This window comes from Triticum dicoccoides, chromosome 3B (genome assembly GCF_002162155.2).
Source record: "Triticum dicoccoides isolate Atlit2015 ecotype Zavitan chromosome 3B, WEW_v2.0, whole genome shotgun sequence".
In the NCBI taxonomy this organism is placed as follows: Eukaryota; Viridiplantae; Streptophyta; class Magnoliopsida; order Poales; family Poaceae; genus Triticum; species Triticum dicoccoides.
The window spans coordinates 633,792,698-633,807,233 of record NC_041385.1 but is presented as its reverse complement, the minus strand read 5'-3'; the positions used below and the strand labels follow the sequence as shown (position 1 = coordinate 633,807,233).

General features: G+C 51.1%; 1 protein-coding gene across 1 annotated transcript; it reads right to left on the bottom strand.

Annotated features, from left to right (window-relative positions):
• Positions 1 to 11,170: 11,170 nt before the first annotated feature.
• Positions 11,171 to 13,141, bottom strand: LOC119277532 (AAA-ATPase At3g28610-like). Its single transcript, XM_037558815.1, has 2 exons — positions 12,530 to 13,141; positions 11,171 to 12,300 (listed from the first exon to the last, which is right to left on the bottom strand). Exons 1-2 carry the CDS (start codon positions 13,099 to 13,101, stop codon positions 11,268 to 11,270), a joined length of 1,605 nt encoding a protein of 534 aa, XP_037414712.1. The 5' UTR covers positions 13,102 to 13,141; the 3' UTR covers positions 11,171 to 11,267.
• Between the last annotated feature and the right edge of the window lie 1,395 nt (positions 13,142 to 14,536).

Genomic DNA, 14,536 nt, shown 5'->3' with positions numbered 1-14,536 from the left:
TCCTTCCGCTAGTCCATTCCCCTTTGCTCGTGCCCTAGCGCCCAAGCACTCTTCTTCTCCACCGAAGAGAGATTCCGAAGATGTTCGGATCTGGAGCAGGAGGCAAATGGATGGCCTCTACCGTCCGGGAGAGGGATATCAAAAAGCTCCGAGAGGCCCGGTACTTGGCCAAGAAAATCCACCATCATCTTCCACCGGCGGGACAGATTGTCCCCACTCCGGAGCCCCACGAGAGGGTCGTGTTCCTTCCTCATTTTGTCCGCGGGCTCGGGTTTCCCCTTCACCCATTTGTTCGTGGCATCTTGTATTATTACGGGATTGATTTTTCATGATCTTTCCCCCAATTCTTTCCTTAACATCTCGATGTTCGTCATCGTGTGTGAGGCTTTTCTCCATATTTTGCCCCACTTCGGCTTATGGCTGAAAATCGTCAACGTGAAGCCCAAGATGGTGAATGGCGAGCACGCTGAATGCGGTGGTGCCATGGTGAGCAAGATGCCCAAGGTCGTATGGCCGACCGGGCCTTCAATGATTCCGTCAAGGAGTGGCAGCAGCAGTGGTTCTATATCACCGAACCACGCAGTAAAAAGTGGGCTGCCGTTCCTGAATTCAGATCTGGAGCCCCACTGTGGCTCAAGTCCTGGCCCGAGAAGGGCCTGAATTGGTGCTCATTCGAAGAGCTGTCGATGCTCCAAACGCGCGTCCAGAGCGTGGTCGACAAGGATGTCAAACTCGTCAACGTAGTCCAGGTGATGTTAGTTCGCTTGGTTCTCCCTTGCCAGCGTCGAGCCTGCAATTTGTGGGAATACGACCCAGCCGAACACCAGATGCTATGGGAGCTCTATCGCTCCTCCAGCAAGGACATCTGGAAGGTGCTCTTCAAGTCCAGCAAACCGTGGCCGGGCTCCACCGAGGACCGCGGGTATCAACTATCCTGTTCTGCGAGTCCGGTAAGTCATTGATGTGCTCTGTCCATCCATGTTTTAGCTGACATATCCTGAGGGAGACGGTTTTATCATGCTTTCTATAATAATCTCTGGAATGGACGAAAAAGGTGGAGCAGATACACTGTCCAGCCCCACTGCCGGAGGAACCGGCCGGACCTCTTCTGACGAAGATGCTGGTCCCAGCGCCTTACGCGGCGCCGAAGAAAGAGGTCTCCAAGAAGGTGAAGAAGACCCGGAGTGGCCTCCGTTGTCGCGATGCTTCGGACACAAAATCCGAAGACTCCCACGACCACCTCTCCTCCGAGGATGAAGAGGAGGAGGAAGAATACGAGTCCCCCGTAGGGGCAGGGAAGAAAAGGCCGGCTTCCTCATCCCTGGAGTCCGAATCGCCAAAGAGGGGGAAGGGTTCCCTCCCCGAGGCGTCCACCACGGCTGCTAATAGCAGACCGGAGTGGGATCCCAGGGCCCAGCCCCTGTTAAAGTCGTAAGTATAGGAAACCTACACACACCTACGTGCCCGAGGTCATTAGGATGTAGTAGTTTTAACTGTTGCCATATTTTGTACAGCCCGACGAGGTCCCACGCCGGACAATCCTCATCGGAGGATTCGCTGAGCTCCGATGCCCTGGCGAGCTAGACGCCTCCAGAGGCCCCTTCCCCGAAGCCTAGGTGCGACACTGAGGTGTCGTCTCAGCGGGGCCCGGACCAGGGGGGGCATATCCCTCAGGCCGGACACACGGGAGCAGCGGCTCCCATGTTTGTCGATGGCGGGGACAATCTTGGATTCGGCCCACGGCCGGACGCGGTCCTGGAGACCTTTGAGGCTCCAAGTCAGGCGAGCAGCTACCTTTGACGGGGGGAGGCCTGCCCGCTCCGCCAGTAAACTCTGTTCAAGCAGAGTTGCCGGGCGGCATATTGACGGTGCTAAAGAGTGCATCCATCATTTATGAGCATTGCACTCTCATGGGTGTGGTGATTGAAAAGATTCAGTCCGCCGAGAGCGGATTGAATGAGTCCTGCCTTAGCCTTATAAAGGGCTTTGAGGTATGTTTTTAGAAACCCCTTGGAGATTGTCATAGTATGAGTAGTATCCCCTGATGCACTGTCCGGCGAAAGAGAGAGAAAGCCGAACAGGGGACCAAATCATCCGCTTTGCAGGAGACTCAATTAATTACGTGTATCCCTTTGTTTGAAAACAGGCGTCCACAGAGAAGACCGCCGCTCATAGTGTGGAGGTGTCCGAACTAAAGCAGCGTCTGGAACGGGCCAAAGAGGAACTTGGCCGTGTGAAGAAGTAGTTGGAGGACAAGCAAGGTATGTCGAAACCTTGTGCTAAGTTGAGCATGAATTAGAAGTTGTGCCCGACGAAAATATTTGTATTGTATGCTCTATGGGCGAGTGCCAAAATTGAGGCACTGAAGAAGGCCGTGGCCAAAGCCGACAATAAGGCCGCCGCCGAACAGGCTCTTCGTGAGAAGCACGAGGCCAGGGTCATCGAAGCTGAGCGAGAGCTCCAGGAGGCCGTGAAGAAAATCGAGGTCTTGGAGCAGAGTCTAGTAGGGAAAGGATCCGAACTTGCCCTTGCTCTCCAAGCTGCAGAGGATGCTCGGGAAGAAGCCCGAGGTGCTCTGAAGGACATTCAGGAGGCCCGGAAGGTTGCAGCTGGTAAGGCCTTTTGTACTCAAGGCCGTTTTTGCATAGTAATGGGAGGAACTCTAAGCAACAAGCTGAATTCTTGTTTCTCCAGGGGCGTTTGCGGATCTACCACGCAGCATATCAGATGCTGCCCAATTCTATAGGACTAAGGGGAAGAAGTCTGTGGAGAAACATTTCTGGTCGCAGTATTTGGCGCCGAATTATCTGGTGCCCTTTATCGATCAGCTGAAGCAGCTGGTCGAATTGCACCAGGCGGCCGAACTGGCCATGAAGGACTTGGTTGTCCGGCTGTGGCCCGCGGAGCCAATTCCAAGCAGTTACTTCGGACTCGTGAAGCGGATTGTTGGTGCTTGCCCTCGGCTTGATGTCATTAAGCGATCGGTCTGCATAGAGGGTGCACGCATGGCGTTTGCCTGTGCGAAGGTGCACTGGGGGAAGCTTGATGTTGAGAAGCTGATGACTGAGGGACCACCGGAGGGTAAGGAGCATCGCAAGCCCGAGTTGTACTATGAGAGTGTCCTGAAAGGAGCCCGCCTTGTGGCGGATCAGTGTACCAAAGGCACTATATTTGCCTGAAGGCAGTCGTGCCATTCTTTGTAATGCGGGATAATGGCACTTTTATTATTTATTGCCTGTTTATGTGAACTTTTTGTTCTTCCTGTGCGGTTGTTTAGTGTATATAAATCCTGAGAGTTGGCCAGTCATCGGCTTCTGCCCCCACGTAAAAAGTACGGGGGTGTTCGGGACATATATGAACACTCTTTATCCCATTGTTGGGTCCTTTTAAGGAGGTGTTCCTCACCACGAACCAGGCAATCAGACTATAGGGCTTTATCACTCTCACTTAGCCATAGGAATTCAAGTATGGTGGGCGCAGCCCCTGGTGTTTGGAAGACTGTACTAGGGGCTCTATCGGCGCCTGATCGGAAGGCCGATCCGTCGCACTTTGCATTTATAATGGCATTATGCGTAATAAACCTTTAAAGATTTTGTAACCTCTCAAACTGCTGACCAGCTCTCGCTGTATCATGACAGCCAGTTTTCGGCTTTCTCTATTGAGGTGCTCGTCCGGAAGAACCGGGACACAATCGCAGTAGTTCTCCCAGCGCTACCTTAGCCGATGGAGCGGAACGTAAGGTACCAAAACATGGGAGCCGGGCAAACCCAACTAATTACCCAAGACATGATTCAGAGCTGATGCATATAGTGCTATAAGTTCGGGGTGCCGAGCGACCGAAAAGGTGGTCGGACTTTGTTGCCATATCATGAATATTATGAAGCCCCTGGCATAGTGGGGCATAACGCGAGGCGTGGGTGCTGTTTATGACAGAAAGGCGTCAATGAGGAACGACGGCCGGTAAGTGTTATTTAAGTCTACGCATTGTAGTAGAGTGACATGTCTATGTGTATGAGTACAGTTTATGATTATAAAAAGAGGTGTTTTTGGCGGAACCTGTCGTGGCCGAACTGGAGGAGGCTGTGTGTGGATATGAAATGTATCCGGACTGCCTCCTTTGGGGGGGGGCGTTCACTTATGTGCTCCTCCCTTGTGCATCCGAGCTGATTCCGCGTCGCCAGTCCTGTTCTGTGCCAAAGTTAGTCCGTAAAGACAAATGTTTAAAGGCAGCTGCATGTCCTGTGGTTGAACCGCGGGTGCCTGATCGGAGCCTGGCTGAACTAGGCTATCATGCCATAAAGTAGCTCGGACTCCTCAGTTGGTGTCCGGGTAGTTGGCTGCCGAATCAAAATTTGATAAACAGGCACGACTCGCTTATTCCAGCAGCGGTATGATTTCCACTTTGAGGGTGGAGTTCGGACTTGCCCATAATTGTGACTATGTCACGTGGGACTGGCCTAATGTTGTACCCCGTTGAATCTAGCCAACGTGGTTCGTCCCGGTACTATGTGGTAATTACTGTATAAGGGGACAATGCCGAAGACTTATTCTTCAGCGTGGTATTTGTTTGGTGATCCGAAGACAACCATTAGTGTGGTGGGCCAGTTAAAACTTGGCCTTTGCACCTGGCATCTTTGAGGAGATGTTATTGATAATTTTTATGCCCGTGGGGGTTCGTGTGAGATGGAGCCCCCAAACTATTGGGTTGATAGTGAGTGCAATAAAATTGCTATGGCTGATGTTGTCCGGACGGTCGATGTGGTCAGAGACTATCGGTCGTATTTTTGTTGTTTTAGGGGGATCTTCCTTTGACCTTACCATGTTTGATCGGTCTTTCGTTGTTTGGAACCTCCCTTCATTGTTTCCGGCGCGCGACCGACCGTTTTGTTTTGAGGATCCGACATTCTTTATTGGTATGCTTGGCCGCCCTTCTGGGGGTACCATGAATTTCACATGGTTGATCGAGTATTCTGCTTGGGCCGGATGGGCTTGAGCTGTTCTTTTTCCGCTGATCGAGCTGGGGGCCGCTGAATTTGGCACCAACTTCCCTGAATTGACATTTATGACGATTGCGCCGAGGCTTGAGGATGCTGCCTCGTGTTTCCTGCATATTGTCCTGGATCGTGGTGATGTATTGGCGTCGGGGTATGTGCCTTAGGTTCTCCTTCTTTTGGTTGAGGTAGCGAATTGTGCCGTGTGTGCTCTTTGTCGGGGCGGTCGAGTCCGTATTCCTCGGTGGCCAGGACCTTGGTCCATCTGTCGGTGAGCAAATCTTGGTCACCTTTGAGTTGTTGTTGCTTCTTTTGCAGGCTCCTCGCAGTGGCCATAAGCCGTCGCTTAAAGCGAACTTGTTCCGCGGGATCCTTAGGCATGCTGAATTCATCATCGTCGAGGCTCAACTCGTCTTCGGAGGGGGGCATGTAGTTGTCCCTCTCCAAATATCCGTCCGCCGCCAGTCCGACGTGCTCGAAGGCAGGCTGATCGGGATTGTATTCATCTTCGGCACCATCTGGATTATTTTTGACTGTCGTGCCAGCAGTGTTGTGGCGGGGCTTGGGGCGGCGCTGATGATGTTCATACTTTGCTTTCTTCCTTGAGGGGTTATCCTCTATTGCCTCATCGTCATTGGTTTCTTTCGGAGTGTCCACCAAATATATATCATATGAGGAGGTGGCTGTCCACCGCCCCGCGGGCGGTGGTTCCTGTTCCTCTCCTGCATCGTCATCCATACCGTCGATGTCTCCAGAGTCGAAGTCAAGCACGTCAGTTAAATCATCGACCATGGCAATGAAGTGGGTGGTGGGTGGGCAATGAATTCCTTCGTCGCCTGCTTCCCACTCGAGCCGAACATAGTTCGGCAAGGAGTCTCCTGACAAAGAGAGAGATTTTAACGAGTTCAGCATGTCACCAAAGGGCGAGTGCTGGAAGATATCCGCAGCAGTGAACTACATTACCGGAGCCCAACCAGATTCGGCGGGCTCGGAGGTGCACGGACTGGAACCTACAGCCGGATACGAGTCCGAGGGTATGGTGTCGCAGGCTTCCTTGGGGTGAAGTCTGTGTTCGGCTCTATCGTTGATAAGGGTGCGGCCTCCGGGGCGGGGTCCATCCACCCGTCCTCGGGCGGCGCAATCTGCCCCGAATTTAGGTCCGGGGCTCCCGCAGGGGCGATGTCCCGAGCATTGTCTGACAGCAGGTCTAAGCCGTGCTCATCGTGACTGTCCGGCGCTCCTGGCAGAGGACCGAATCCATTGAAGATCAATTCTCCACTGATATCGGCCGTGTAGTTTAGGTTTCCAAACCTGACCTGATGGCCAGGGGTGTAGCTATCGATCTGCTCCAGATGGCCAAGCGAATTGGCCCACAGTGCGAAGCCACCAAACACGAAGATCTGTCCGGGGAGAAGAGTCTCACCCTGGACCATGTTGTTGTTGATGATTGAAGGAGCCATGGAGCCTTACAGCGACGACACAGAGGAACTCTCAATGAAAGCACCAATGTCGGTGTCAAAACCGGCGGATCTCGGGTAGGGGGTCCCGATCTGTGCGTCTGAGGCTGATGGTAACAGGAGGCAAGGGACACGATGTTTTACCCAGGTTCGGGCCCTCTCGATGGAGGTAAAACCCTACTTCCTGCTTGATTGATACTGATGATATGGGTGTTACAAGAGTTGACCTACCACGAGATCGTAGAAGCTAAACCCTAGAAGCTAGCCTATGATGATTATGATTCTGTCTCTAAGGACTAAACCCTCCGGTTTATATAGATACCAGAGGGGGCTAGGGTTTACATGGAGTCGGTTACAAAGAAGGAAATATAATATCCGGATCACCAAGCTTGTCTTCCACGCAAAGGAGAGTCCCATCTGGACACGGGACGAAGTCTTGAGTCTTGTATCTTCACGGTCCAACAGTCCGGCCAAAGTATATAGTCCGGCTGTCCGGATACTCCCTAATCCAGGACTCCCTCACCAACTGATCCAAGTACCGAATGTACGACACCTCCGTGTTCAGCACACGTTCAGCATGATGACGTCCCTCGAGCTCTTGATCCTGTTGAGGATGAGGGAGAGTTCCATCAGCACGACGGCGTGGCGACGGTGTTGATGATGTTACTAGCACAGGGCTTCGCCTAAGCACTACGACGATATGACCGGGGTGTTAAACTATGGAGGGGGGCACCGCACATGGCTAAGAGATTATCTGTTGTGCTTTGGGGTGCCCCCTTGCCCCCGTATATAAAAGAGGAGAGGGGGAGGCCAGCCGGCCCTGTAGGGCGCGCCAAGAGGAGGGAGTCCTACTAGGACTCCAAATCCTAGTAGGATTCCACTTGGTGGAAGGGGGGAGGAAGGAAGGGAGAGGAAGAGGAAGAGGGAAAGGGGGGCCGCGTCCCCTCCCCTAGTCCTATTCGGACTTCCCATGGGGGGGTGCCTCCCCTATGTGGGCTGTCCTCTTTGTCCCCTATGGCCCACCATGGCCCATTGCTTACCCGGGGGTTTCCGGTAACCCCTCAGGCCCTCCGTTTTTACCCAATACCACTCAAAACTCTTCCGGTGTCCGAATAACATAGTCCAATATATCAATCTTTATGTATCGACCATTTCAAGACTCCTCGTCATGTCCGTGATCTCATCCAGGACTCCGAACAAACTTCGGTAATCAAAAACACATAACTCTTAATACAAATCGTCATCGAACGTTAAGCGTGCGGACCCTATGGGTTCGAGAACTATGTAGACATGATCGAGACACATCTCCTATCAATAACCAATACCAGAATCTGGATCCTCATATTGGCTCCTACATATTCTACGAAGATCTTTATCGGTCAAACCGCACAACAACATACGTTGTTCCCTTTGTCATTGGTATGTTACTTTCCCGAGATTCGATCGTCGGTATCATCATTCCTAGTTCAATCTTGTTACCGGCAAGTCTCTTTACTCGGTCCGTAATGCTTTATCCCGCAACTAACTCATTAGTCACATTGGTTGCAAGGATTGTAGTGATGAGCATTACCGAGAGGGCTAGAGATGCCTCTCCGATACACGTAGTGACAAATCCAAATTTCGATCTATGCCAACTCAACAAACACATTCGGAGACACCTTTAGAGCATCTTTATAGTCACCAGTTACGTTGTGATGTTTGATAGCACACAAAGTGTTCCTTCGATATTCGGGAGTTGCATAATCTCATAGTCAGAGGAACATGTATAAGTCATGAAGAAAGTAGTAGCAATGAAACGGTAATGATCATAATGCTAAGCTAACGGATGGGTCTTGTCCATCACATCATTCTCCTAATGATGTGACCCCGTTCATCAAATGACAACACATGTCTATGGTTAGGAAACGTAACCATCTTGGATTAACGAGCTAGTCAAGTAGAGGCATACTAGGGACACTATGTATTGTGTATGTATTCACACATGTACTAAGTTTCTGGTTAATAGAATTTTAGCATGAATAATAAACATTTATCACGATATAAGGAAATATAAATAACAACTTTATTATTGCCTCCAGGGCATATTTCCTTCAACCTTCTCCTTCCAAACTTGTTGTCCTCCTTGTCTCCCATCCTCTCCGTCATAGCCATCATTGAGATAACCAGACGAAGAAGAATTACCCACAAAATTCCCTCTACCACCAGAATTGAAATTCGAAACAGAGGGATTGTTTCTAAACCTATTTCCATATATGTTCCCACAGGGGAAATTTTTCTTGTGATCTTGGAAACCGGCTTTCCTCCCACTCTATTGAATCGCCCCCCAAACCCACCTTTGAAGTTCCCAGCCATGGTATCAGCCAACGGCGGGGAGGAGGGAAACCCTAGTATCTGCGAGTCAGACACCCACTCCACGTATTTAGTTTTGATCGGACGGCTACCAATCATGCAAAGTTAGAGCACTATTGTTGTTTGACTCCGCTTCTCAAGTTCTCTGTGGGTCTTGTTGATCGAGGCCGATTAGGGACCTTTTGTTCACATCAAATATAGAGGTGACGATGTGGTTGACCTTTTGTTCACGTCAAATATATATACCTAACGAGTTGATCACCTCTAATTCTAAATCTTTCAACATGCAACTATACCAACTCATCATGTTATCATGCATGGAAAAAGACTTATCTTAACATGTATCATGCATGCACCTAAAAACGTGAACCATGTATGTAATTCATATTTGATAAATATTCTACAGCTATATAATAATCAAATGTTATAACTTATATACTCCATATTTTCTAGTTTCAATTCTTATATTATTAATTCAAATACTAAAATTCATATGACCAAATCTCATTGAAGTAATTGCAAATTATTTAAGCAGCAATGCACGAAGTATTATCTTTTGTAGTGTTTTTCAAAGCTCACACAAATTTAGTTTTGACCGGATCTTGGACGCCGATAGTCCAAAGTTACAGTACTGTTGCGAACCAATCTATGGTTGGGTGCTTAGGAGGACAACAATATCCTCAGCCCACCAGAGTTCAAATTCTGGTGCTCGCATTTTTCTAGATTTATTTTAGGATTTTCGATGATGCACGTTCAGTAGGAGGAGACGTTTCCGTCAACTACGGGACACCTACGGTGACTTCGTAAATTTCACGATGATATACTGGCTCAGTTTTTCGAAGGTGCTCGTAGGGGTAAAATGTACTTGTGTCCGTACATATGGGTAAATATATGCGCGTATCTATGAATGTTTGCGACTTACTGTGTAAAAAAAAAAAGGTTTACCGTTGCTGTTTGATTCCACTTCTCTCAGAGGATCCGTCCGTCTCTGCTTACTCCTTTGAGGCGTTGACGCCCCGTGGGTCTTGTTGGTTGAGGTCTATGAGGAGCCTTTCGTTGACGCCAAACATAAAGGTGACAAGGCGGTCGGCCTCGTGGACGTAAAGTTAGATTACTGAAACTTTGACCACGTCTCCATACACTGGAACTCTATTACTTTGCTGACATGCACGGACACTTGTAAGTAAATAAATAAGGCACTCGTGCACCTAAAGCTCGAGCTAATTTAACTAGCCCCGCACATGTATATTTTGCCGGCACAGTCGACAATTCACCTACTGTACATTGGCTGGCTGAAGTTGGAAATTTCAAAACCTCTTTCGACGTTCAAGTAGCAATCTGCAAGTGCAAGGGCCTTCTAACTTTATTTTACCTGATAACGCCCATACGTATGGTATGAAGCAATTTCGCCCACACGATTTTTGATGACAACTTTAGTTACAAGAGGATGACAACTTTAGTTGTGAAGCATGTCAACTTTCTATTTGGATGGCAAATTTTAGTTTTTTTTTGATTTTTTAGATGGCAACTAGAGTAAAAAAACGTGTGGGCAGTGTTACTACATGCTGCAGCGTGTGCTACGGTTTCAACCTCATTTTCAAAAAGAAAAAAAAATCTATTTACTGCTCACACAAGAGAGGAGGAAGAGCCATAGTGTCCCGAGCTGGACAAGCCATCGCAATGGCGCCCTCGACGAGGACTCGGCATGACCTCGTTGGAGACAGGGACAAAGCGTTGTGATGGCGTCACCAGCTCAGAAGGGACAAGTTGTTGATGGTGCAGGCATAGGGCGGCGATGTGATTGCCGGTGTCGAAGAAGGACAAGGTTTAGAGGGATGGTCGGAGCAATGAGGGGACGGCTCTGAACATGACGGGGTGGCGAGGCAGCAGGTGGCAGCGGCCCCAGCGGGAGGAAGAAGATGAAAACTAGCATGGATTGTGCTTGGGGGGAGAAATTGATAGATTTGGAAGATGAACACTAGCATGCATCGTGCTTGGGGGAGAAATCGATAGATTTTTAGCAAGCCCGATTTGTGGACTGTATAGAACTCAGTCGACTGAGATTTAACGAAGTCTCAGTCGAGTGACATCAGCATAGTTGTGGTGCTGCAAGCGGCATGGCTGGATGCTTCAAACAGCGGCGAAAAATATTGCAACAGTACTGCAAGCAACAACAACATATGCTACAACCGTCAAACAAGAATGTTGCGACCGGTGAGAAAACGTGCTACATCGACGAGGAACGACATGCTACAACCAGCAAGACAAATGTTGCAACCGGCAGGAAACAAATGTTGCAAACGATGGAACAAAAGCTGCAAGGTCGACTGAGACTTCGTTAAATCTCAGTCGACTGATTTAACGCAAGCCCGATTTGGAAAAAGAAAGTCAGCCAACTGATGTTTAGGCGATCCCTTATTTTACCAAGTCTCTGCTCTCAAGTACAGTAACCAACAGACCTCCCTCAACCTCAAGACAAATAATCATCAGTAGAACTAGAGACACTCACACCACTCGCGCCACTTTGTGCTCCGTTTGTCATGACTCGGCGGGTAGGTTTCGAAGCAACCTCGCTCTTGTCCTTTTTGGATTTGGATGGCACTTTCTCCGTTTCCCACTTGTCCTCCTTGTTGGCCGTATCCTTCACGTCGTCTTCCTCGGCGGTCTTTGATTCCTTGTCTTCCGCGGCCGCTTTTCTTTCCTTGAGCTGGTCGATCAGGCGAGCGAGGCAGGCGTCGGCGTCGCGCGCGCTGCGCTTGGACGGCATCAGGCACTCGGCCACGTCCGCCGGCGTCATCTCCACGTCGCGCAGCAGCTCCTCGACGGCACCGAACAGCGGGTGCGCGTCCACCTCGAGGTAGTTGCCGGCCAGCGTCTTGAAGGCCTCGAAGCCGCAGTAGGACATCTCGATGTGCATGTCCATGCGCCCGCGCCGGATCAGCGCCGGGTCGAGCTTGTCCAGGTGGTTGGTGGTGAAGACGATGATGCGCTCGCCGCTGTGCGCCGACCAGAGCCCGTCGATGAAGTTGAGCAGGCCGGAGAGCGTGAGGATGTTGAGCCTCTTGCCGCGCGACTTGTCGTAGCCTGCCTCGGCGGCGTCGTCGTGAAACGGTGGCAGCGGCAGCATCGTGGCACGGCTGCCGGTGAGGTCGAGGGAGCAGTCGATGTCCTCGATGACGATGATGGACTTGCCGGTGGTCTCGATAAAGAGCTTGCGGAGGTCGCTGTTGGTCTCCAGGGTGGTGAGCTCGATGTCGTAGATGTCGTAGTTGAGGTAGTTGGCCATGGCGGCGATCATGGTGGACTTGCCCGTCCCCGGCGGGCCGTGGAGGAGGTAGCCGCGCTTCCACGCCTTGCCGATCCGGCGGTAGTAGTCCCTGCTGTTGCTGAAGTCGTCGAGGTCGTCCATTATCATCTGCTTCTTGGCCGGGTCCATGGCGAGGGTGTCGAAGGTGGTTGGGTGGTCGAAGTCGATGTAGCTCCACACCTCGTCCCTCCTAGAACTGATCGATCGATTGCCATGGGAGAAGCTAGAATCAGTGATCTTCTGAACCTAAACCAGAGTCGGTAATTTCTAGCAAGATGAAAAGAGAAAATGCTTCACATTGCTCTGGATCCATTGCTCATTCAGGTGTTCATTCAGAACTTCGGATTATCGGATAAAAAATGAGAATAATAATAAGAAGAACAAGCTAATTGCATAGGTAATTGATTGATTGATTGATTACGTACTGGTAGCTGAGCTCCTTCTTGTTGGAGTAGAGCCTGCGAGGCCGGTTGCCGAACATGACCTCCTGCCCGGCGCGGCGGACGTGCGGCAGGTACTCGTCGACGACGAGCCGCCGGTGCCGCTCGTGGAACGTGAGGCGGCAGCACCGCCCCGACGCTCGCCACGTCGTCTTCTCCTCCGCCACCGCCGACCACGATATGGTGATGCCCTTGAAGTCGTCCGCCACCACCTGCCCCTCCCGGAGGCTGAGCACGAAGCCGTGGCCCTCGAGGGCGCCCTCCGCGCGCAGCTCCCGCGCGTCCCGCGAGCACACCGCGCTCAGGTACGCCAGCACCTCCGCGTACGCGTCGCTCGACTTCACCTTGCCCTGGTACGAGAAGGAGTACTCCTCCGGCTTGGCCGCGATGTCGATGGTGACGAACGGGTCCAGGAACGGGAGGAACCGCCGCACGGGCCGCCGGAGGTGCTGGTTGAAGTAGGTCCGGAGCACCCCGATGGGGGCGCACGCCGCCAGCACCGGCGTCAGGTAGAACCACGCCGACGAGCGGAAGTGCTCCAACACTGTGCCCATCATCTCCGCCTCTGCCTCTGCCTCTGTCTCTCTGCTGCGTTACTCTCTTCAGTCTTCAGTTCATGCCGCGCTTGGGGTCTCCACGCCTTTGGCTATATACTTAGAAAGTTGAAACGGAAGAAGAAAGCGGTGTAGGGACGGATGGTAAAAATGGTGTGAGTGCAAAGAATTATCTCTGAAATCCACCCTGGCATCCTTTTATTTCACAGTCCAGTGACACAATCATTCAAAAAGAATTTTAACCTGTCACTTCCACTTTTACCAAAAAATGTAATCAGCGAATGCTCGCTCCATGTATCCCGCTCGTGACTCAATCTGCGACACTAGTCGCCAAGTGCTAATCTCAGAGCGTGCACGGTGGCATCTTGTTCATAACACAAAACAGATTTTGTGCACATACCCCCCCCCCACCACACACACACACACACGTGCGTGCGTGTGTGTGTGCGCGCGCTTTGGTTAGTAACTTTGTACATGACAATCGACCTTTTCAACACTCTTTATACATGTCGAACGTGTCAAGGAACGGAAGGAGCCGCCGCACAGGCCGCAGAGGTGCTGGTTGAGATACGTCCAGAGCACCCCGATGGGGTCGCTCGTCGCGACAACCGGCGTTAGGTAGAACCAGGCCAAGGAGCAGAAGTGGTCGAACGATCCCCCCCATCGTGTGTGCCTTCGCGGCGCGTTCCACTTCCTTTATTCATATTGCGCTGGGTGTCTCCACGTCTTTTGTCATATACGGTGAAAAAGGAAGCAATAGAGGGACATATGGTAAGAATGGTGTGAGTGCAAATAATATCCTCAGAAATCCACCCCTGGCATCCTTTTATTTCACAGTCTAGTGACACAACCATTCAAAAACAATTTCAACCCTTGGCTCCTTTTATAAAAAAAATGTAATCAGCGAATGCTCGCTCCGTGTATCCCGCCCGCGACTCAGTCTAAGCCACTAGTTGCCAAGCGCTAACCTCAGAGCGTCCAACCCTGTGCACGGACCACGCAGCATTGCAAGGAGGCATGAACACATCCTTTCTATCCTCGTGTGTCTATCTCAGAACCGTTCCTCCCAGACCATGACGCCGCAACCTCCGCCTCCACCGCGAGTTCATGTCTCTCACGTGGCCACCGCCACCTCCGTCGCAAGCATACCTATGTTGCGCCCCCACCTCTGTCGCCAAGCTGGACACCACTGCATCCAAATAGTCTGCCAGGGCATAGGGCTGAGTTGTTGCGCCCCCAGATCTGTCGCCAAGCTGGACACCACTCCGTCGAGAAAGTTCGCGAGGGCATAGGGCTGAGTCGTCGTCACGTTCTTTGTCTCCTCCATCCAACAACACATGACATGGTGGGCGGCCTAGCATGTTGCACCCCATGCTTCAACGCTCCAATGAGGCACCTGTGTGGTCGATGGCCTCATATATGATGTGTGTTCTTTCTC

Coding starts and splice junctions, on each gene's coding strand:
- LOC119277532 (XM_037558815.1), bottom strand. CDS start 13,101: ATGATGGGCACAGTGTTGGAGCACTTCCGCTCGTCGGCGTGGTTCTAC. Junction 12,301..12,529: donor AAGAAGGAGCTCAGCTACCA/GTACGTAATCAA, acceptor TCGATCGATCAG/TTCTAGGAGGGACGAGGTGT.